This window comes from Marmota monax, unplaced genomic scaffold, assembly GCF_021218885.2.
Source record: "Marmota monax isolate L192 unplaced genomic scaffold, Marmota_monax_Labrador192_F-V1.1 WCK01_AAM20220418_F8-fsc00084, whole genome shotgun sequence".
Taxonomy (NCBI): Eukaryota; Metazoa; Chordata; class Mammalia; order Rodentia; family Sciuridae; genus Marmota; species Marmota monax.
This window is the reverse complement of record NW_026694575.1, coordinates 3,925,914-3,950,800: the sequence shown is the minus strand read 5'-3', so window position 1 is coordinate 3,950,800 and position 24,887 is coordinate 3,925,914. Positions and strand designations below refer to the sequence as shown.

Sequence of the window (24,887 nt, the reverse complement as noted above, 5' to 3'; positions counted from 1 at the left end):
CAGTCCTGAAATTTACAGAATTAATTTGACCCTGAACTTGTGCTTGAAACCTGATGGAAAATGCTGAATGAAGAGTATTTACTTAGGATAAATCTGCCAACTACTGCCTGGATAATTGGGGAGGGAGGCATATTTTCTCAAAATATGTCCAGATGAGAAGAATGAGGTCAAAGGTAGACTCTGAAACTGGAAAAGCTCCTCCTGAGGATGGAGGTAGATAAGATGAGGTGACGAGGTGACCCCTAACTTAGCATGGACCAGGGATCCAATGGAGAGGTGGGATAGTGTCACTGTTGGAACAAACCTTTTTTCTATTTGCTAATTCCCAACAAGGTTTATAAACTGAGAGGCAACAGAACAGTTTGTACAGGTGTTTCCAGTCCCATGTGGATATGACAGGAAAGATCTGGATGGAGTGACAGCTTATCCTAGAACAGGAGACAGTGGGTATATCAGGGAGAAATATGTAGAGAACCTTAGCCTCAAATTTGCTCATCTTTAAAATGGGGAGAATCAGCCGACTATAAATATCAAATTAGACCAATGTGAAACTATGTTATAAAGTACAGGACTGAACCAGCCCAAGCCACCAGAACCATTGTTGATGATCATTGAGAGTCCACGGGGGCACTGCTGTGTACTAAGTGCTTTATATATTCTTTTGCAAGGGTTTTGTGGTCAGCTGGGTAATGGGTCCCAAATATGTCCACATCTCATTCCTGGGACCTATGAATGTTATGTTCAATGGCAAAAGGGACCTTGCAGATGTGACTAAAATTAAGGCTCCTGAGAGGTAAGATTATCCGGGAGGCTGTAAATGCAATCACCAAAGTCTTTATAAGATGGGGCAGGAGATCATAACAAGTTCACTGGAGGATGGAGTGACCCAGAAGAGTCATGGTCCAGGGTAGGAGTGACCTCTACAAGCTGCAAAAGGCAAGGAAACCGAGGCTTCTCCCTGATGCCACTGAAAGAAACAGCCCCAAGAACCCACTTGGGACAATGACCTCCAGGTTGTAAGACTTCAAACTTAAGCCACTAAATTCATGGTCCTCTGTTACAGCAGCGAGAGGAGACAGATACAGACCTTGCTCCTGGAGTCAAACTGGCTTGAATTTAAATCTTGGCTCCACCACCTGTTTCATTCTTCATTTATGGAATGGAGATATCAGAATTCCCTCCTTGCGGGGTGACCAGAGGAATTGAATGAGATGGGGTGGTGGAGCTCCTTTAGCCAGAGCCCGTCTATAATATACAAGAAGCTCTCTGTTAATGTTGGTAACTATTAGTATCATCTCACTTAATCACCACAAAAGCTCTCTGAGGTCAGGGTTATCATCATCTCCCTGTTACAAGGAGGAAACTTAGGTGAAGAGAGTGACCATGATGACACAGGCTGTAAATGGCAGAGTCCGAATCTAAACCAAGGCCCGTGCTCAGAGCTCTGCACTGGGGATATGACAGTTCCTCTGCTGAATGCCAGCTGCTCAGGCACAAAACCACAAAGAGTACAATGCTCTCTTCATGGGCAAAAGCTTCCAGGGCTAGAAATAAAATAAATCTATTTCTTAGGGAAACAGAAGCTGTAGCTGCGAGAGAGATCCGTGTCTAAGAGGTTAGCCACCCTCTGACATCTCTGGGTTGGCTAGCCCCAAGCTGCAAATCATGAAAGTCTGAATACTGTGTTTAGTCATTTCGGTTCTGGAATAATTGCTATTATCGTAAATGTTTTATGGCTCTCATTATGGCTCACATTTAAATATCAGTGTAGTAATACATTAATAAGTCATCACTGCCAGACTCAGTTCAGTCGAAGCCCATGTATAACTGTACCATGTATTCAGTTCATTAGGGCTGGGCTGCGAACTCCCCCTGATGGTGAGCAGCATGGTCCAGAAGAAGCCCTGTCTCTTCAAAGGCTTCCTATTCCTTGCCTTTGAGAGACAAGGAGATGCTCAGATTTTTGTCTGGTAGTCAGTCAACAAACCTATCTAAGTATTGCCCAAGTGTGGAGGCTAGAACTCTGATGTGGACAGAGAAGAAATGAGAGCCTCCATTCTGCCCTGGAGGCCTTCCTAATCCTATGCGACAGAGTCTGGTCTGATGGGAGTGATGAATATCTCTGCACTGTCTGATGAGATAAGGCTTCCGGAGTGCACAGAGACAGGATGGATGTCCCTTCCCCTCACCCACACACACAGAAAAGATGAGCCACACAAACAAAACAGCTAAGTAGGTTCAACTTCATAAAAGGCAACTCTCTGCACAGGCGGAGTAGCACAGTCACAGAATAGGCAGAAGCAAGCCATGTAAATTAGGTCCGCCTGTTCCTCTTACCATCCTGCATCCTAACACAGGGACAGACATGTGGTAGATGCACAGTGAACAATGAGGGAGGGTCAGGAATCAAATGCTATGCCTCTGGGTAAGCAGACCCTCTGGGTCTCATTGGCCAAGCAAATGACAAGTAGACCAGGTGGGTTAGAGGAACCATCTGGGGTGGGGCATGTGAGTATTGGAATGCTGCTCTAAACTACAGTCATAAGGAGCTAAAGAAAGAATCTGTGCAGGGCCCTATGGGTGGGTGGGGTGAGCATGGGGGCTACTATGTGCTCAGTGGAGCTCTGTTTCTATTTCTGTAGAGGTTGGGGTAGGGGATAGAAATGACCAGGACAGGACTAGATTCTCCCCACTCTTGTTAGTAACAGTGGCCTGTTCACTGAGCACATACTATATGCTGAGCCTTTCCCAGTCTGTAAGTACCTGCCTCCTTCCACAGATGAAGAATTTGTAGATAAGTGATGTTACTAACTTGCCCAAGACTGCACTACTAGGGAATGGCCAGACTCAATTTGAACTACGTCTGGACCAGGCCTTGGGGCTATAGTCATGCACAACATAGAAAATGCCCCACCTTTGGAGAGCTTATGCTTGTAGAGGGCACTCAGGGGGAAGATGTTATGTTTACCAAGTGGCCAGTGCAGAAGTCACATAACCAATGAAACTTCCAAAGGAAGGCCCCTTCCTGGGCCAGTGGGGACCTGTGTGGGCCCAAGAAAGGATGAGAGGAGTTGGGCTGATGAGAAAAGAAGTCTGATGTGGCCTTGGAGAGAAAGAGAAAGAGAAGGCACAGGAGCAGGTGGCCACCATGATGGTAGTGAGGGGTGTGTCCAGCTTTTGCTCTCAGGTGCAACGAGGCAGGTGGGGGGCCCATGGATTGTGGCCTCTCGATTAAGGAGTCCCTGAGTGCGCTGACCTGAGATGGCCCCTGCTGCTAAGTGCTGCAGGCCTCTGCCCATGGCCTCCTTGGCTGCCCTGTTCCCCTGGGCTTCGTAATAGTTCCCCAGACGGGTAAGGCTGGCAGTGCTCGCCTGTAGCCCGACTTCATTCCTCAGCAGTCCTACTCTGTCCCTCCTCACACCTTTCCTTGTGCAAAAGTCCTGGTCATTGTAGGAGCCCCATCTGTGGTCACGAACAAGATGGAGGTGAGTCAGTCTATGTCCCCATGGAGCTCACCAATGCACTTGAGATGAGATGTGCTTGCAGATGCCTGGGAAGTGCAGGAAAACCTGTTCATGTGGCCTCATGTGTGAGTAGATGGAATGTGGAGCCGACAAGGAACAGAGTAGGAGAGGGCAGGGTTCAGCCACCTGCAGCGCTAGCAGCTAGGGTGAGGTTGCTGGAGGTTACTCACCTCTCTGTGCCCCTTGGCCTCCGACACCAGCATAACGTCTACTTTGTGGGTCTGTGCGTTATAGGCAAAATGCCACGAATCTGTTTCCTTCTCTCTAAAAGAGGACATGCAACTGGCTGGGTCCTTAGAGGAATTAGGGCCATCCCAATGAAGCACTCAGCACACAGTAGGATCAGGAAAGGTTGTCATTGCTCACAGTGGACAAGCCAGTGCTGCGGGAGAACAGCAGGAGGAACCTGGGGAATAAGGAAGTCAGCATATTCTCTCATCAGCCAGAGACCTGTCCCTTGTCTCCAGCTGCCCTGATGATTGGCTGGTGGCTGTTGACTGTTGGTCCCTGCCCCGCCTTCTGTGACATTTCAGTGCCCCCATCTTGCTCCTCATTGACCTCTTCCTTTCCCTCTGTCTCCACAGCACTCTCAATAACAACAACATTAGCCGCATCCTGGTCACGAGCTTCAACCACATGCCGAAGATCCGGACTCTGTGAGTACAGGTCCCAGGTCCCCGCTCCTCGCCCGCCTGTCCCCTACTACTTCCAAAGCTCAGCTCTCTAGTTGCCGATGACACCTCCTGTCAGCTAGCCCGGGCAGACAGTCCCTATATTCCAATGTCTCCTGCTATTAACTAAGGGGTGAGATGGTGAGGGAGAATGGATGCAGGGAAGGGTCACGGTGTCACCCATGACTCTGAACCACCATTCTGCACCAGACAGACTCATTTCTGTCATCTTGAGCCTGTGGGAATTCTCCCTGTACTGTGCTTGTTCTGTTTTCTCACCTTGATTTTAAAAAGTTGTTAATTGTCCATTGTCATAGAACATGCAAAACGGTGATGTCATGATTCACATTGCTTAGCTAATGTCATGTGCCATGAGCAGTTCTGTTGTATTGCCAGTGGCTGTTTTCCCCTCTGGGAATGGTGGAAGAGAAAGAGTCTTTGTCCCTTCTCTCTATCCCACCAAGAAAGACCCTACCCACTGCATCCCCCAGCTCACCCGCTCCCTGGATGATAATCTGATATTGAGATGCACTGACTTGGTCCTTTATCTTTAAGACTCCGCATAGGGTTAAGCCTTCCAGGGTATGCATGCAAAGCAAATCTCCCTTGTGATGTCCAGAACTGAGAGCAGTTCCCTTTCCAAAGAGCTTCATGCTTAGTGCTTGCTCTGTGTTAGTGGAGGCTCAGTGGCACTTGCCTGGCAGCCTCAGGGGGAAGCCAGCTCCTGGGAGCTTTCAGCCAGTGCATCTGGGGCCAAGGCAAAACGCTAGAATTCCTCCTCTATAAACAGGGGCAATGATGAGGATTGGGTGGCTTTACATATGCATAGCACCTGGCATATGCTAGAGAGTAAATGATATAAATGATAACATTAGCATCACATTATTTATCCAGACATCTAGAACATTCCAAACAACCAGCTTATCTATGACCCCAAGCATCATGGAATACATGAGATTCCAAAATTCATAGAGTGGGGTCCTTTGGACTAGCAGCATCAGCAACCTGAAACTTGTTACAGAAGCAGACCTGCAGGCCCCACCCCAGACCTGTGGGAAGATCCCGCAGTGTGTTTTAACAAGCCCCCCCAAGAGATTTTCATGCTCTATATCATGAGAGCCATGAGAATGTTCATGAGAACGTGATCTCACCTCAGGTGAGGACAAAGCAAACGCCAGTGAGGCACTTTACAAGGAAGCAAAGCAGAGCCCCTCAGAAGGGGACAGGATTTGGAGTCAGGCTGACCTGGGTGGAAATGCAAGCTCTGCCACTTCCTCTCTGTGCTTCAAGGAAAGTGGGTTAATAAATGCTCACCTCACTGTCATTATGAGAATGAAATACACTTGAATACGTGAAGGGCCTGGTACATGGTATGCGCAGACAAATACTAGTTATTGTAAAGAACAACAACAATTTGATGTCAGCTCCATCTTTTCTCTCCAAATTCTTCCCTTAATCACACAATAGCATAACTCAGCCAGGAAAATTTGTCCTTTTCCCAACCCCTTAAAGTGGGATGGTGCATTCATAGAATTTTAAGGAGAAGCCAGTTGGTCTTCAAAGATCTCTTCAAAGTCCCCTGCAAACCACAATTGAGCGGGGGAAATGTGTAGCCCAGGGCTCCCAGGCAAGGAGCCAAAAGTGAATATCCGGACGCTGGGCCTGCGTCACCTCAGACAAGTGGGTGCATGGAAGAAAAATGACTCTCACCTGCAGAAAGCAGCAGCCCAGCTCCTGGGGAGTCTTCCTCTATGATTTATACTTTCCGTCTTTGTGATTTTCAGTTGAGGAGCAGCAATAATGGGAGCTTTCTGGTTCCATGGGAGTTGGGGCAGGGGGTTAGGCTTGGACCTTAGGTACTTGTTTAGGGTGCACTGGGAGGAGGCAGGGGAGGGACAGTTTTATCTCCTTGTTTCTGTTGCCATTCTTCTCCATAGTCCTGAACATGAGTTCAGATCAGTCAATCAATCTTGTCTGCTCTCTTTGCTTCCTGCCTGCTGCCATTTTCTCTTTAGTTTAATTTCAGAGATGGCTCTGTATAGAACTCCCTGGAGATGAGCTGACTAATCCCCCTTCACTGTAATTAAAGAGTTGGGGGGGTGGGGCTGGTGGTGGTGGAGGAGGGAGGAGGAGAGAGGAAGGAAGTCATAAATGGGATTTCCAAAGGAAAGCTTTTATATTGAATTCAGAAAGCCACATTTTATAGAAAATGAACACTGACCCTCTCTAAAAGGATTTGCTGGAAATTTAATTTAGCGTCTGTGGCTAAAAGGCACCTTTTGTAAATTGGTATTTGTATTCATTCACCTTATGTTCTGCAAAGGTGGTCTCATCAACATGGAATATGACGTGCCCATTGGTAAAAGGCTACAGAATGGCATGTAGGAAGCACCTAGCCACCTGGATGCCTTGGCATCTGAAGAAGAAACCGTAGCCTTGTAGAGGAGGGCCACAGATTGGGAAGGGTCTGCAGTCTGGAGCTAGTCTCCCTGGAGTCTCAATGATAGCACCCATTCACCCCATGGTTAACCATGTGCCAGGCCTGGTGCTAAGCACGTCCCACTTCCATCCTCACATGACCCTAGGAAGGAAGCATCATTAACTCCCCCACCTTATAGCTAATACCACTGAGGTCCAAAGTTAAATCACTGCCCAAAGTTTGAAGGCACAGAGCCAACATCAGACTTGGGCAGTCTGACATCAAAGCCTGAGCTCTTACAGTCAGCAGGAACAAACGCAGAACAGGTGAGCAGAGGAGGAGACCAGAGCTCCCACAGGCCCCACAGCTGATAGAGGCCACCATCCCTCAGGCCACCACCATCACAACCCACCAAACTGTTGAAAGGAATTGAAATGATTTCCCTCCTCAATTAAGAGGACTAGAACTACTCCTAGAAATGTCCAAGCTCAAGTTTTATGATTGTCATAATTATTTTTCTTTTAATAGTAGTATTTTAGGTGTTATTGCTGAGTTTGATCTCCCAAATATGACAAGAAGGCAGCTTGAGAGAATCTTCTGGCACTTTCAGTGGGTACCCTTCCTATGGGAGGGGAAGGAGCTTGTCCTCTGCCCTGGCTTTTGACAAGAAACTTTGCATGGCTTCCACATGGGCTCAGGGAGTTCAGTACAGAACTCCCTAGAGAGGAGATTGGGAGGGGAGGAATTCCTAGGAGACAGGGCTTGGAATACCTGTAGCAAGGTCAAGAAGAGAGGCAGCGGGCTGGGGATGTGGCTCAAGCGGTAGCGCACTTGCCTGGCATGCGTGTGGCCCAGGTTCGATCCTCAGCACCACATACAAACAAAGATGTTGTGTCCGCCGATAACTAAAAACTAAATATTAAAATTCTCTCTCTCTCTCTCTCTCTCTCTCTCTCTCTTAAAAAAAAGAGAGAGAGAGAGAGAGGCAGCTTACTTCCAGCCAGGATTGAGAACAACCAACCCAGGATAAGCTGCCAAGAGGGAAACACTGACATGTTGGTTGTCTCAGAAGTTAATCAGCTCAGGAAGGAGCTGACTTACCCAAACCTCATTTTTGTTGTCCTGTTGATCTCTTACCCTCAATTGGACTTGACGGGAACTTGTTCTCATTGATCTGCCTCAGGGACCGTGCGCGTGGCCTCACAGTGAATCCCCTTAGCCTTAGCATCCAGACCTTGCTGCCAAATAAGGCGACTGCCTTTCCACATGAAAGCAAAGCTAATGAAATGGTTCTGAGTCAACCGGCACACCTCAGCCTGCACTGTCCCCGCAGCCTGCCCTGTGTCCCACCTTGTCCCATGGCTACCAATTCCCTGAGCAGCACTAATACCTGGTGGGAGCTTCCTGGACTTGGGATCCCCTCTTCTCCAGTCTGCCTTTTAGGAAATAGTTACCAGCTGAAAGTGTCCTGCCATACCTTCCCTCACTCTAAGCACCGAGAGATCATGCTCACGGTTAGACACAGGTCTTGTTTTTCCTCCTGGTGTTGAGGTCCCCCTATCAGCTTAGAATTTGGTCTCCCCATCACTTCCCAACTGCTGAACCTGTGTCCAGAGTCCAGGATGGGAGGGAGCCATGCTTGCTTCGGTTCAGGGGGTCTGACTGTGAAACTCAAAGGGGAAAATGTCTTGGGTCCCATATAATTGCCATGTCTAGGGCCTGGAAGCTTCTGAAAGTGCGCTAGACTTACCATGAAATACAAAAGACAGTAATGTTTAAAAAAATCATTTAAAAAAACAAAATCATAAAAAGCTGTACACAATTTTTTAGCAGGAAAAATTGCATTTCCTGTGGGATCTGAGTTCATTGAGTCTGAAATGATGGGGTCTGCAGCAGCTGAGGCCCCTTACCATGGTTCCAGCCTGCCAGAGGCTTGTGGCCATGCAGTGGCAGGAAGGCCCTCGCCAGACGTAGCCCATTAGTTGGCCAGTGTTGGCAACATGGACCTTACGCTGAGTGGAATGTGGTTGAGAGCCCTTCAGCTTTCCCACGTAGGCATAGTGGTGGCCCGCACCACTCCTTTGGGCTGCCACTCAGTATTAAGAGGCTTGACAGAGAGCACTTGAGAGTCAAGATAACTGCTGGCTGATTAGCATGTCCAGGATCAGGCATTTGACATTTGCATCAGAAACCCAAGTCTAATGCTGCTCAACTCCCCACCACTATTTCTAATGACCAAAGGGCATGGGGAATACAGAAGTTGGAGATCCTGATAGAGTCCTTGAAGAAGAATTTTCAGCCCATGCAAAGGAAGTTCAAGTCCTTTAACTATCTGGGATTCCCTCAGCAAAGCAACAGGCAGATCCCTCCAGGGATCCTACTCACTCAAGGGCAAGAAATTGATCTGGAATCCCAGCTCCCAGAACAGAAAAGCCAGAGTCTGCAACTGGTTAGGAAATCTTTTCAGAGGCACCTAAATCAGTCAGAAAAGCAAATATAGCAGCTGGAATTGAATTTGGCAAGAGAGGGAGGGAACCACGGAGATTGCTATGGACTGCTGCCATCCGGTATGAACACTTTATTTAAACAGGAAGCAGAGACGTTCCACCTTTCAGAAAGTACCCTCTCTCTGTACCCTACTCTCTCTGTGCAGTGTGACCAGGTGGTCTTGGTGTTAGCTGTCCATGTAGCAGGCTTCTGAAGGACACTTAGGGAGGAGATGAAGGAGAGCCAGGTAAAGGCAATGGCAGGTCTCAGCCACAGTGACATCTCAGATGGGCATTGAGATAGAGAAGCATGTTTCAAGCTAGCTGTACCCCTGCTGGCACAAGAACTGAAATTTGCAAGAATCATCCCTTTGTAAGTTTGACCTGAATCAGTACTTTCACCATAATAATATCACACTCTGTCTCCTATGAGCTGAGGTTTGCCTTGTATGAGAAAGAAAAGGGTGGAATCATTATTAAGAAATGGAAATTGCTCAGAACCCTGAAGGCATCCACTGGATGTGCCCTACATGTGAAGATAATTTGTGGCTTAGCCATAAAAGGGCTGAGGCTCCTGCTTTTGGGGGAGTACGAAGGAAAAGGCTTCCCTATGCCATAAGAATTGTCACACTGGGGAAAGGGGCAGCAGAGGCCTGGTCCACTCTGCTCAGCACTGTGTGACAGCACCTTCCCTCTGTCTCTCCTTCTCCCAGGCGTCTTCACTCCAACCATTTATACTGCGACTGCCACCTGGCCTGGCTCTCAGATTGGCTGCGCCAGCGGCGGACGATTGGCCAGTTCACACTCTGCATGGCTCCTGTGCACCTGAGGGGCTTCAATGTGGCGGATGTGCAGAAAAAGGAGTACGTGTGTTCAGGTGAGCTCTTCCCCCGACCCGGCCTTGAACATGCAGCCCAGACCGGAGCATGGCATAGAAGGAGCCCCATAGGTTGCTACACACACACAGTAGTGACTTGAAGAGCTCTGGATTTCCTCAAGGGGTTAAAAGAAAGAAGGACTTGACACCTGGTAATGGAAAAGCTGAAGGAACTGTTAAGGCCCCTGGTCTGGTCATGCTAGGAAACCTAACGTCTGTTGAGTCACATGTCATATGGGTATGACACGGACATGGGTATGATGGAAGTGTTTTAGCATTTACTACACAGATTGCTGTCCTCTGAATGTTTGCAGAAATTGGGAAACAGGACAGTGTAGGCTGCAGAGTCATCCTGCCTGGCTGAAAATCCTAGCTCTGCCCCTTGCTAGTGTGTGACTTTGGCAAGTTACCTCTCATCTACAAAAAGAAAAGAATAATAGTACATAACTCAAAGGGTGGGTAGGATTAAGTGAAATAATGCATATCAGGCACTTAGTGTAATGAGCAGCCCATGGTAAGAGCTGTGTAAGTGGAGCTTAATTATGATAGTTTAGTAGGCCCACAAAATATGCTGAGCAAACAGAAGGGTTTGATCTGTGGGTAATAGAAGTGAAATGGGAGCACAGATTGCCACCGTAGCTCACGAGAGTGGACGGTGTAGACACGTGACTGAGGCGGCTCAGAACTCCAGGGAAGGGCAGTGGCTGAGGACACAGCTTTTAAACTGGGTTCTAAGTTTCACTCGTTTGCTTTACTTTTCTTGACATCCTGTGCTTCCACTAACTTTCTCTTTTTCTGGTGGTAAAGAAGTAGAGCCAATCCCTTGATTTTCCTTAAAGCCAAAAAAAAAAAAAAAAAAAAAGAAAAATTCCATGGAGGGGTTTCCCAAAGAGTTGTACAGATTCCCAGGAGCCCAGACCTGGAACTGGAGCCCAGGGCCTCCAGAGACTGAGCTTGGGAAGGGGGCATGAGGAGGGAGCAAGGCCCCCAGGAGCTGAGCTGACATCCCTCCCCACCTTTCTGAACCCTTGATCCTTTCCAGTACCCAGGGCTTATTGAGCCAAGTCTGGCGACCAGGCCCCAGCATGGCCAGCTGTGCAGACGGGTCTTCTGCTCCTCCACTGCCTGGCCACGGTGCAAGAATTCCCTTGATTCACCCTCCTCTCCCTCTCTGCTGTTTCCTCCTGTCACATTATTTCTTCATTATGTTATTTATTCTCCACAAACACTTGTCTCTGAGCAGTACCTCAGTAGCTTCCTATGGACGCCCACTTAGAAATCACTTCCCATGAAACACGTATAATAAAACCGTTTATCACACAGGCACCAAATTCAAATATAGTGACTATAATTACAGTAATTATTAGGCAAAAGGTGCAATATTGGCATAAGTGCCACTGAAAGAAATAATTATAGAGTGCAGGAGTCATCCAAGAGCTAGTGAGAAAAACTAATTAGAGAGAATGTTAAAACACATCATTACAGGTGGGTGCTGAGTTTAATGCAGCACACGGCTGTGAATGCCACTTCGTCACGAAAGCACCTTCCCGCCAAGAGTGGCAGGGCATTGCTGACCCAATAACAGCCAGGATCCAGAACCCGTGGGAGTAAGGCACTCCCTCCTAGGTCCCAGAAATGCTAATGCCCTCAATCCCCCTACTCCAAGAGGGTTCAATCTCGCAGGTGGATCTTATTAATTACCTAGGCGCATCCTGACCACCTTTGTTGATAGCAGTCAAATTCATCACTTATGATGGTCTCTGGAGCTTCTAACATGAAGCCAATTGCTTTATGAGGACGTGAGAACTGAAGTCCAAAGACTTCATACATCAATAAGCTGTTGCCCTCCACCTTCTCACCTGTAGTCTGATTTTTGGGGAGTGACTTGTATGTATGAGGGATTCATTAAATGCTTTATCAGGCACTCATGCATAAAAAACTAGAAGATTGTAAGGGGTAATTTTGGAAAAGGTCAGAGTCAGTTGCAACAGTCTAGGGGAAGTGACGAATGAAACTCCACCATCATGTGGGGTGTAGGAAGAACATACCCCCAAAGTGCTGCCTCCTTCACACCTGCTGAAGGCAATTGTAAGACTGATAAAAGGCTCCATCTGTGGTGTGCAGCTAACCCCTAGAGGAGGCCAGAGAAAAGGACAGCAGTCATGTGCTGACCACCCCAGCACACCCTCACCCCAGTGCCAGCACCCAGCTGGGCATATGCATGGGGTAGTTCTGTGTGGACTGATGTGTCTGTTTTAAGATGCAAAACGCTCCCCATTCAAGCTACTCCCCTAACAACTCACCAGAGGGAGACGTCAGTCAAAATGGAGGGGCAAGAATTCTCTATAAAAATAGAGGTCATCCGATCAGGAGAAGGAGAGGCACTGGCTACAATTAAGCCATCCTGCATGTGGCTTCCTTTCAGCCATCCCTGTCAAGCAGAAGAAGAAGAGCTCCCTAGGCCTTTAAGTGGTATTGAAAATTCACCAGGGGCTGGGGATGTGGCTCAAGCGGTAGCGCGCTCGCCTGGCATGCGTGCGGCCCGGGTTCGATCCTCAGCACCACATACAAAACAAAGATGTTGTATCCGCCGATAACTAAAAAATAAATATTAAAATTCTCTCTCTCTCTCTTAAAAAAAAAAAAAAAGAAAATTCACCAAACACATGGCCCCAGAGACGGAAGGAGCTTTATCTCACTCAGCCTGGGAGGTCCCTGCCTGCCCAAGTCCCTGATATCTCCCTTGAATTAAATCCAGCCGTCTCAGCCTGGGCTCTTCTCCCCAGAAGCCCTGGAAATGGGCTCCTTATCACTCCAGCTAACCCAGAAATTTGCTACAGCTCACTTGGGCAAAATTCATCTCCCCATCAGCCATTCCTTCCCAGAGACATCCACTTTCTTCCTCTGGGGAGTCAGCTGAGAATTGTTCACCAGGGTCAGGGTATATACCTTTAGTTTATTTTTATTAACATTTTCTCTATTATGCAATTTGACCACTTATCTTCCTTCAGTCTCTGATAAAAGAGCTTCTCTGTTAACCACTCTTGCTTTGAGGAGAAGGCTGGGCCCAGGGCTGGAAGAGTCCATGGACCCCACTTCTTTCTTGTTGCTCACAGGCTGGACCTTTATCAAAGTTCACAATAAATAGACCAGAGAAAAAAATCATAATATGTTAGTTGCAAGGTTGGGGTTTGTCATGTTTTTTTTTTTTTTTTCATCTTGAGGGTTTATTTTGGGGTTTAAATTCTAGGATTTACTTCCCATGTATTTCCTTAATCTGAGAGAGTTTCTATCTGTAATAATTTGTAATTTACAGTCATTAGTTAAATATTTGACCTCCTGAGTCAATTATCTCTTTCCTTTGAGTGTTTTTAAGCCTCCCAATTTGTCTGCCTACTTCACATTCATCTGCTGGTGGCCTTAGTATATGACATCTGCTCATAAGGACATTAGTCTTGGTTGTGGTAATAAGGATCCACATCTCATATTCTTTCAGGTGCCCCCATACCTAGAACAATGGTGGACCCTGGTGGCCTCCCCATAAACACTTTTTCTCATTTATTATTAAAATGAAATATACTTATCTCCCTGCAAACTGGAAAAGCTCCTTTCTTCTTCTTCTTCATCTTCTTCTTCTTCTTCTTTTTTTTCCTCTTTTTGTTTTTTAATTTGGGACTAGTTACTAAGTACAAAGATAATTAAGGTAAGCCATGACCAGCCACCCATCTCCTTAGGAGCTTTTAATTAAAACACCATAATTGAACATTGCAGGAATGAGATTATTAGGTTTATTTAGCCATTTCCAAAATTATCATGCCTCTGGTATTTAGCGCACGTTCATTTCCATTCCCATCATGATTGCTTCAGCTGCAATGTCGTTGTAGTCTGGTGTGGCTTTGAAAGGCCAGAGGCCAGTAGGGAGGCTTAATTTGAATACTGGAATTAATTTATTTCTACATACTCACAAGGCCACTGGATTTTTTTACCCTGTGCAGGATACTGGCTGATTTTTTTTTAAGACAGAGGGAAATAAACACAAGAGTGTCCAAGCATCTCCTAGTGTATCTTACAAGATCCGGCCCCTGAGCCTTCGCCCCTGCCCCCTCAGAGATTCTGAGGCACTGAGAGTTTTAATTTCACGGTATTAAGAGAGGCATTTAGGGTAGCCTTTTGGCAGGCAGGGCAAAAGAGCACTGGACCAAATGCTGGAACTTTGTTGTTTGGGATCTATGATCTTGGGCAGCTGGCTTAACCTTCCTGTTCTTAGTCTCCTCATCAGTGTGATGGGAGTGATCATTCTAGAACATGGACATGCGTCCTGGAGGATCAAGTGAGACAATATGATAGGGTCTTTAGTGTCGCATCTGGCACTCAGTGAACTACTCGGTAAACACTAGCTGCTATGAGAATGTGGTGGCTCTTGTTTGGCCAATACGGTGTCCTTGTAAGTAATCCCCTATTTCTGGCTCAGTATTCTTGTGGTCTCCATGGACCTCTCTAGGTCTGAAGTTCGGTGATCTTTGTCCCTTCATCTGGGCAGTCAGGTCAGGGCCTTGTGCTTTCAGCATGATGATCACCCTCGTTTTACCAATTAGGCAAAGAGCAAAGGTGAGGTGAAGGCCGGGCAGGAGGCAGCTCTGGTCATAGATGCGTCTTTGTTCTCTCTGAGCAGTCAGTAGGTTAGCAGGACTCCCAGTGCCCATGCTGGTGGCCTCGGGCACCTTCCCTGGAAGAGGCTGAGCTGGAGCTCATTCCTGCCCTCGCAGTCTCTAGGTGCCCCGGGCCTCCCAGGCCTTGCTGGTGAGCATCAGTAGGGAAAGCCAGCACCTCCATTTCCCAAAGCTCCTGGGGTCCACCTTCAAGGCAGCAGGCACGGCCCTACAATCCAAGGAGACATCGGAAGACAGGGTGTCTTCCTTTCCACCTTGCTCAGCAGAGGTGGCTGTGGCTTTGCGTTGAGATCCAGCACCAACGTGGTGGTGAAGAGGGGTCTATGAGGGAGATACGAGCTCAGTCCACATCTACCTCCCTCTTCTGGATGGCAATGTCCTTCCAACCTCAGTGGGGCAGCATTTTGGTCCCAACGAAAGAGTTTGAGAACAGGTAACTCAGGCAGTTATTAAAAATGGAAGAAGTGAAGAGCAAGGCCACAGGCACTTCTTCATTAGTAGTAGGACATCTTAGAAAGGGGATCACTGGGGTGTTATAGGCTGGTCCATTAATATGCTCGGATTTAAGGCCACTTTCTCTGCCAGTGGACAGGCTCACGCAGGACAATGTGGATTCCTGGGGTCCCCATAAGAACATATTTCATGTGAGGAGCTCAAGGAGCACACAGGCAAGGCTCGTCTAGATATTCCTCTATCCCAGAAGAAAAACTGTCCCCATTCTTTGCCGCATCCCAGCTCATCATGACATAATTTGCTGGGTGAGAAGGGGGTGTCTCCTGACTTTGTCCTGCTTAGAAATGCTCTGCTGTTGGCTCCCCAAACATGTGCGGAATGGCAAGGGTTTGGTGACATTTCACAGCAGAATGCCTGGGACACCTCGACCCTGGAGTGGGAGCCCCAGGTGACTTTGCCAGCACTGACAGCTGCAGGGGAGGAGTGACCTCCGGGTACAGATTTCCACCTGCTGTGGCCACTCCATCTCCCCACAAAATGGCAGGTCTTCTCTTGCAGAGCCAGGGCACCAGGACTCAGGGAGCCTCTCCTCAGAGCCCTTCTAGAAGGAGCATTGACCTGCATTCCTGATGACCTTCTGCAGGGCAGTCACCTCTGAGGGGTATCGCCTGTTCACCCTCTCATTCACCCACCCTGTGCTGACTGAGCACGTGCTCCAAGTCCAGCCCTGTTTTAGGCACCGAAAATACAACAGTGATCAAGACAAAAACCGTCACTGTCCTTATAGAATTTGCATTCCAGTCCCAGTCTATCCAGGGGGAGGGACATGGGCCATCACTCACAGGTACTCAGAGGCCTACAGGGACATGGGAAAATGCTTCCAGAGAAAGTGACCCTGACTTTCACCCTCATTTGAAACCTGAAGTGTGTTGTTTAAATAAGGTCCTGTCCTCACCTGCGGGAATGCCTGCCTGCCTGGGGTGCTGCCAGCCCAGGGTGCTGACGAGGCTATAATTACCGCTGTTTCTCACTGTGTAATTAAAGGTGTTGTTAGTGACCTGGTTAAGGAATCTTTTTCAAAGGCTTTTTTGCCGTGACAACATCCCTTGAAATGTAGTGCACACTGCAACAGAATCAGAGCCACCCTCTCCAAACACAACTCCCCCGGGACTCAAGATGCAACCTGGGTCTGGTTTAGAACAGGATTAATTACTACATAGAAATTGGTGTAGGGGGATACAAGTGGGGCTTTGAAAATCACTCCAAGTAGAACTTTCTGTTGTCAATAGGGAGCCTTGAATACAGATCTTTCCCTTCTCCAACACACACCATTCAAGTAATATTTTGACAGGTCCAAAGAGGGACGGCCATCCAGTTTCTCTGCCTGATGGGTGGAAGGGCAGGGGCGCAGGCTGCAGTCCCTACATTTCCCATGGGGAAGGCACCAGGTGTGGCAGTTCCCCTTGTGTGACCGGCCACATTCTCCCCCTTGCTGTGGAAGGGCAGGCACAGCAGCTTCCTTTGGGGGATGGGATACCACCTGCACTTCAGAAGCCCTGCAATCTGAAGCCACCTGCTTCAGCCTCCCTCACCCATGGCTGAAGGGACGGGAGTCCTTCACACTGTGGCTCCTCTGTGTGCCTGCAGGGAAGAGCAGAGAGGAGAAGCTGCCCTCTGTCCCATTAGGAGTGTCAAAATCATGCCACCAAACTCCTTACTCACCGAGATGGCAACAAAAATGCCACTGTGACTTGCCCAAGGTCTTCAGATAATTAGTGGCAGAGTGATACTCAATAATAATAATAATAATAACAGCAATAGCCGATTTTACTAAGCTCCTTCTCTGTGCCAATCATTCTTCTAAAGATTCTATGTGTGAACTTCCTTCACCTTCTCAACAAAATCATGCTTTGAAATAAGGCTGTGATCCCCCCTTTTACAGATGGGGGAAACGCGGCACTGGGAGTAAGAACCAAGGGGGGGTAACTAAGATCTGCGCCAAGGCTGTGGGACTCCAGAGCCCCCACGTTCAGCCAGCACATTCTTGTTTCTGGGTTGAGGCTCCTGTGGGCTGTTTAAGCTCCCCGGATTGAAACAAAGCCAGCATACCCCTGTCTCTGGGAGAATGTTCCAGGGGGCTGTTAGTGTAACCGTCAGCCCTCGGGCACTTTCCATGGTCTTCATTGGATCCCCTCCTGTGGCACTAGTGACTTTGAAGTCCTTGTGTACTGGACAGGAATCAAGAATATTCTCTCAAATATCCCAGCTAAGAGGATGTTTTTAAATATTTATTTTGCATGTACTTAGGAGGTGAAAGGCAGTAAAAATCTCTGGCCATTGGGTTGGCACTTCCTGAGGACAGAAACATTTCAAATTAAGCTGGAGGCATCAACTTGAGCTCCGACAGACAGATCAGCCTTTGGGGTCATGGGCACTGTTGAACGCTCCACGTGGAGTCTCAGCGTCCAGATGGGGACTTGCCCGGGATCCAGTTGTCACTCTGATTTCACCACCAGGGATGTCTCACTCTGGTTTTCATTTCTCCTCTGAAAAGGAGCCAAACCAAAAATCATTTCTGTCGTTTGTGTTTAATCTGCCTCCAGGAGCCCCCACCAGAGGTTCCAGGCCCCAGCAGTGGGGAAGCCCTGCAGAGTTGTTCTGAGCTAGGTGCAGCCTGGGCCTCTTTGCTCAGAGAGGTTGTCTTGAAAGACACTGTGATGACCACTGTTGACTGGATCTGAAAGGGATGGGATGAGTCCTGGGAGGGCCACTTCATCGGGTCTTCCTTTTGGACCAGAACATCCACATTTGAAAAATGCAGCATGTATGTGAGATCCTGACCTCACTGTGAGGTTGCAACCAAAGCATGGGAATGTTTATAGTGTCTTTAAAATATTCAAATTTGTTTCTTCTATTTGGAATTTAATGTGAATAGAGAATGTCATTAAAATTCTCTTTAACTCTGAATCCTCAGTTGGGTCAGTAATGGGTTTGTGTGTCCATTTGGCTTTCTAAATAAGCTCCTGGGGGTGCCATTTGCTTGGGGTTTTTATTACTTGGCTTTAAATTCACTCTGGTTCACCTCATACAAATGAAGGCTAACTTCAAAATACATAGCAACTTATTTGCCTCATTTCTAGTGAGAGAAGTTTCATTTGCATGTTCCCTGGACATAAAAGCCATTCAGAAATAACTTGGGCATCACTGCTGATGAATGTGTTGACATGTAACAACATCATTGCCCCAAGTGGGGAAATTCTGCCACCTTGTTGCTCCCACTTGGTTTGACACCTCTGGTGGCTTCCAGCCACTAAAGAAAGGACTAGTTTTGTCTACACTCAGCCTTCAATCATCAGATACAAGCCAAAACCCCAGGGTACCATTCAGATGTTGGGCACCCTGCAAAAGTGGTCCTAGCAGATACCCTTTGGACCAGTGCATACCTTCAGAAGTCACTGACCCTGGGGCTTGGCTTCTCCTGACATGAGAGGCCAGGATGGTGGGACGAGAGAGCAGGTGCAACAACCAGAAGCAGCGAGGCCAGGCTCTCTCCTGGGGCTCCCCTGTCAGTGGCCATGATTTGTTAGACAGCTTTTCAGGTGAAGCCATATCCTTGGGAAGCTGGTCATGGACAGGAGATGACCGCTGTGTTCCTGCCAACAGGTCCCCACTCAGAGGCCCCATCCTGCAATGCCAACTCTCTCTCCTGCCCTTCTGCCTGCACCTGCAGTAACAGCATCGTGGACTGCCGAGGAAAAGGGTTGACGGAGATCCCCGCTAATCTGCCAGAGGGCATCGTGGAGATGTAAGTGCCCGGGTTTGTCATCCCTCTGTCCCAGGCAGTCCCTCTGGGGGTCATCAGTATCTCACTGCTAGAGCTGACTGTTAAAAACCCTCAGGAATCTCTTCACCATCCTCCCCTGCCTTCCCCAGCACGTCAGCTCAGGGTTAAAGACGCCGACTTCAGAACCCGGGCCAATCCCATCCTGCCTATTGCTGCACATAAAGTTTTATTGGAACACGTCCACGCCCGTTTGTTCCGTGCTGTCTGTGGCTGCTCTCATAGGGCAGTATTGTGACAGAGGACCATGTGGCCTGAAATGCATTCTGTCTGGTCCTTTGCATTAAGTCATCCGTCTGTGCCCCAGGATCGTGCTGTTTTTGTCCCGGCCTTCCCATTTATTATCTGTATGACTTGAGGTAAGATAATTGCCCTTCCATCTTTAGTTTTCTCACCTGTAATAATGTGATAATTACAGTATTAAACCCCAATGGGTCATTGTGAAAATGAAATGAAATTCTGCACGTGACGTACTTACTCCACAGGCCGCTGCTTTACAGCCTGATGAGTGGTGGAGGAGGGTGTGCCCTGTAAGAGACAGCACTTGGCACATGGGTGTGTATGTACAGATGTCAGAAATTTCAGGAGAATTTGTCCACAAAGCACAGATTTGTCCACCCTCCCCTTGCGGTTAGGAAACAGGCGGCGTCGCATTCTGGAATGAGTGGAGTGTCAGTCAACACTGACCTCAAGATCGCTCTTTAAATGACTGCAGTTGTTTTCATTTTCTGTCTTCACCTTTAGGTGGCTTTATTGAAAACACCATCACATGGACCCCTTCTGCTGAAAACTCATTAGATAAAATCCCTCCAAATAAGAGATGTGCTTCCCTCACCTGGCTACCTTTCATCACCTCCTCCTCCCCCACTCCCCTTCTCCTCCTTTTCTCCCCCACCCCTTGCATTCCCTTCTGTTCCAGCCCAATCCAGTCGATGGCTCCTCGGCTTTTCCTTTCACTCCTGTGTTCATTCAGCCAATACCTGTTGGGAGTCCACTGTGTTACAGGCACTGTTCTGTGCTTGGAGAGGCAGCAATGACAAAATAGACAAAATTACTGCCTTAATGATGCTTGCATGAGGGTGGGGGATAAAAAAGAAACAAAGTAAAGTAAATGACACAATATGTTAGAAGGAGGTAGGTCCTATGGAGAAAATGAAGCAAAGAAAGGACTTCAAATAAGTGAAAGAAAAAAAAAGTAGATTTCTGGAGGAAGAGTGCAATTAGGTAGTAGGGATGGCATGTGCAAAGGCCCTGAGGTAGGCCAGAAGCCAGTTGGCAGGGGATGAGTTCAGAGAGGTGATGAGGGGCCAGAGCCTGGGGAATTTTAAGGACTTTGGTTTTACCCAGAATGAGAGGCAGAGAAACATAGGGCTTATAACAGTGGAGTCCTTCTTTCTCTTTCTTCATCTTCTTTGCCAGCTCTTTCTGGCTCCCTTCAAAGTTGTCTTCCCTAGCCCCAGTAGGCACAATCATGGCTCCACACCCTTCCTGCAAGCAGCAGCCTTTGGGAGGAGTCCTTGGGGCCTGCTGTGCACAGCCACTGTCCCTTCACCGTCTGCTCTCGGCCCTCAGTCTTCCTTTCCCCAGCACCAGCGACCACGTCCCCCAGCGTTCTCTGGGACTCCCCTCAGTCCTCAGCGTCACTGTGGCTCTGAGCCCCTCTCCCTGAAGGCACCGAGGCCTCTCCTGCCTCTCCTCCTCATGCCTTGCTTCCTGCTTCCCTCATTTCTCCCAGCTCCAGTTCCTGCCATCTTCTCTTCCTGCACCAGCCCCTTCACCATCTCCTTCCCTTGGTCCACATTCCCTTTCCTCTCCCTGTGCAGTGCCATCTTTCCACTTCCACCCCATCTCTCTGCCCCAGGCCCAGCGCTCCCCTCTGAGGACCCTCCCCTTTCCCTCTCCATCCACACCAGCTATGACCTTCCCGGGCTGTTCAGGACCCACTTCCTGCCAGTTCCATCCCACTGAATGTCCCCATGGGTGGTGCCCCTTCTCTTCCCTACCTGTTCCTTTCTCACACCACCTTTTCTCTTTTGTCTTCGGCCACTACGGACTTTCCCTTGGCCAGTCCCAAAACCACAGTCTGATGAAAGAGGCCAGTCCAGGTCATCAGGCCAGTGACACCCCCCCAACCCTGAGCATACCCCTTCTCCCCTGCTTCACATCTCTGTGGGCCTCACAGGACATGGCTCAGGTCTCCAGGAGAGAGAAACTGCAGATGTGCACCTTGGAGTGCAGGTCACACTGTGCCTGCCTGGCTGGGCTCATGTCTGGGTGGATTTTAAGAGACCTTGGCAAGCTTTGGAGTCGTAACTGCCAAAAGGCTGCCTGGTCATCACTGAGTTTCTCCCATCCTGAGGTTAAGTGAGAAGGGAACAAACAATGTGATGTTTTCCCATTGAGGAAAAGTGCTCAGTCTGAAGAAGTCCTTCCCTAAGCTCCTGGGCTTTCCTCTACTGTCATGGCTATTAAAAACGTACTTTATTTTACAAAATGATTACTCCTGAAAGCAGAATACGTGTGTATGTAATCACGATATAATTATGAATACATGTATATTATATAAATATGAATTATATAACAGAAGGAGGGAGAGAGAGAGATATTGCCTTTAATTGTGAGCACCTAGCCCATGAAATGCCCAAGTCTGGACCTCAGCAACCTAGCTAGAGTGTGTCTGAGGATAAAGGAACAACCTGTTGGCTAAGAGTGCAGACCATGGATTTGGGCAGACCTGCATTCCAGCTCTGGCCCTGTCTTGAGCCAGGGCCAAGTAACTTCCAAGCCTTGGTTTCCTCACCTGAAAAATGCAAAGGCGAATGGTACCTCTTAATGGTTCGTATGAGAGTTAACTGAACACGTGCTGACAAAGGCTTACAGTGTGTCCTGGAGTGCACTCTGAGAGCCATGACTGTTGTCATGTTGCAACCCTAACTACTCCACGAGTGCCACCAGTTTTATAGGGGTGGTGATGAGTTAGAAGCCACACCCTAGGAGCTGGAGCTGCCTACACAGGGGAATCCTCCGTAAAGCAGGTCAGATCCTTAAAGGCGTGTTTGAGAGGCCAGGTTCTAGACAGAGGCCAGCCACACGCATGTGACCTGGGAGGAGGTGTCTTCATGCCGAGGCACGCAGACGTGGCTGGGAGGCTGCCCCAGCTGTGGGCACCCAAGGTCCCCCAGACAGATCTGCAGGGCTCCCCTTGCTGCACCTGCCTCACTTTCCCCTGTGATGAAATGAAGCTGAGAAATTGAAGCAGCTGAGGATTGTTTCTATGCCGGGGAGGGTACTTAGGGTAGCGACACCTGAGAGAGAGAACTTGATGGAGGAAAGGGACCTGCCTGCTCCTAGCGGCAACAGAGCCTGGGCTGGGGACTCTGCATCAGCCTGAGTCTCTGAAAAAGCTAATATGCATCCTTCTAACAGCAAGGGACCCAGCAGGTGAATGGAGAGGTGAGAGAAGGGTACAGAGACAGTAGGGAGGAATAGGAGTGTCTGGTTATCATCACCGGCCCAGACACATCTGAACTTGACCTTTCTGTTTAACATGAAGAACTCCACCTCTTGCCCAGGACCATCTATATAATCCAGACGTGTATTCCCCTTCAAAGGGCTTGGTGACGTCTCAGGCTCTCGTCTCCCTCTTCTCCATCCTTAATTACTTGAGGTTCTTTTAAATTCCCTTCACCTTGGAGAGGTCCTGCCCTGTGCGACTTTGGAAGGGGCATCTCTCATGCAAAGCAACCTGGCAGACTCCCTTTGATTTTTTTCTGAAGCCAAAGCAGCTCAGAGGAGCGTGTGCTGGTGTCCTCGCATACTAGAGCCAATTCCTCTAAAAATAGCTTTCTTCCAGAGAACCCGCAGCGAGATGCTTCACTGCAGATTTTCCTCGAAAACTCAGTTTGCATCAAGGGCGCCACTCACACTGCTCCCTGATGTTTCTCTGAACTGGCTGCAGCCTCCAGCCAGAGCAATCCAGGGAAGAGCCAGAGACCACACGTGCCTGCCTGCATTCTGTGGTCTTCAGATGCCCTCTGGGGCCTTTAAGAGCTCCAGAGGGCTGCAGGTGCTTAGAGCCCCACCCTAATCTCTGCTGCATCTTCTGCTCTACATTCTCATGTGGTGTCCTCAGGGTCATGTCTCCTGCTATGGAAGGCCCATTTATTTGATGGAGAAAGGCTGTAGATAGGTTTCAGTGTCAAGTTGCACGCAGAAGCAGCTAGGAGGGAAAAAGCAGTGTCTCTACTGTCCCCTTGCTCCCATTGTTAATCTGCCAGTGAGGAGACAGCTGCTTAGCAATAGATAATCTCCCCATTGCAATGGTCACCAGAGGGGCTGAGAGAGGTCCGAGAACTAAAAACCAAATATACCCAACAGAACCAGAGTTGGCGAGCTCTAGAAGCCACAGAACTCTATGACTCAAGTGTTGGGAGACTGCCAGGTTTCTGAATGGATGCCCAGGGAAGGCAGGAAGGCAAGGGCTGGGTGCAGGTGTTGCAAAGGAGAGCCAATCAGGAGGCAGAATGGTTTCCAGCAGAGCCCTGGGGCCCAAAGTCCTGCGTTCAAATCCTGGTGCCAAACAGGGGTCACATACCTACCTAGAGTTTTTTCACAGGATTTAAATAGCACAATATGTGGAAAGTTAGCACAATTTTTGGAAGCTACTGAAAAAAATGGAATTGAAAAAGCAAGAACTATGCACATGTGTGCACCTGAGACATGATAGCAAAATTTAGTCTCAACTTCCTGTACTTTCATTTTTTTCTAAGATAAATTTTTTTTCAGGGTTGACAATACAGCTAGGGGTAGAGTGAGTGCTTGCCTAGCATGTGTGAGGCCCTGGGTCCCATCCCCAGCACCTCACCCACAGACACACAAAAAGTTCCTCTGCAGATATCTGGACACCTGCGCACAATAAGGAGGGCAAGTCTGGTTCTGTCTGCACCTGTTTTCTGTAGGTGATGCCAGGTGTCCAGGTGTACAGCAGGTAAGTGATGGCTTGTGCCAGATTTGCCCTCAACCCTCATCTTTGCTGTGGACAAACATAGAGGCTCAGTGGGGGAGTCTAGGGCTCGCTACAGGAAGCAATAGTGAGAGAGGCCAGGAAGGGCTGTAGAAATGGGGCACAGAGAACAACCTTGAAAGGACCTTCTCCCTCACCCTGTCCCAGACCTAGTGAAGTGGACTCTGGGCTGTCCATCTGGTCTCCAGCCATGTGGCCCAAGAGGACTTGGTGGGAGGAGAACACAGACTTCCTTCCTTCAGCAGGATCTAGTGTGAGCTCCCAAGTTGAGAGAAAATGAGGAGAGATGGGAAAGATTTAAGAAACCACGAAGGTGCTTCTGGGGAAGAGCAGTACAGCTTTGGGGTTGAGAGCCAGGCACTTGAGTCGGACCAGCCTGGATTCAAGTCCCGGCTGTGCCCTGCACTAGCGGACGTGGGGCACATTGATCTGGTCATCTATAAAATGGGCATCTATAAAACCACTACTCCTTGCTTTGTACCACTGTTGAAAGCCTCACAGCATGAGCCAGTGTGTGACATATAAAAAGCCCTCATTAATGGTAGATGTGCTTCACATCGCAAGCCCTGCCAGCACTGCCACCAACTCAATGCGGCTCCTCTTTATCAGGTGATTTGCAGACATGCCCTGCACTAGCCGTGCCCCTGCCAGTCTCTCTGGCACCATGTTGACTTGCGGATTGTGAGAAATACACGGTGTTCTGTGGCATGCCTGCAAATGACAGATCATTAAGGAAGCACCCGAGGAATTGGGCCAAGTCAACACGGAGCACAAATGGCTGAGGTCCCCATCAGATGTTTCTGCTGTGCAGGAAATGCTCAGAGGTTTGATGTGTGTGTTTGTTTTTATGCTCGTTCTATTAAATCAGTTTGCAGCCTGAAGAATGTTCACCAAACAAAGAAAGACACATGTGCCAGTTAAGA

At 48.5% G+C, this 24,887-nt stretch overlaps 1 protein-coding gene across 1 annotated transcript in view; it reads left to right on the top strand.

Annotated features, from left to right (window-relative positions):
* The window catches only part of Slit3 (slit guidance ligand 3), a 579,279-nt gene that overhangs the window by 444,080 nt on the left and 110,312 nt on the right, over positions 1–24,887 (top strand). Inside the window, exons 7-9 of the mRNA XM_046421334.2 lie at positions 4,109–4,180; positions 9,814–9,977; positions 18,764–18,905. Of these exons, the coding sequence (XP_046277290.1) occupies positions 4,109–4,180; positions 9,814–9,977; positions 18,764–18,905 (378 nt within the window). The remainder of the gene's footprint in view (positions 1–4,108; positions 4,181–9,813; positions 9,978–18,763; positions 18,906–24,887) is intronic.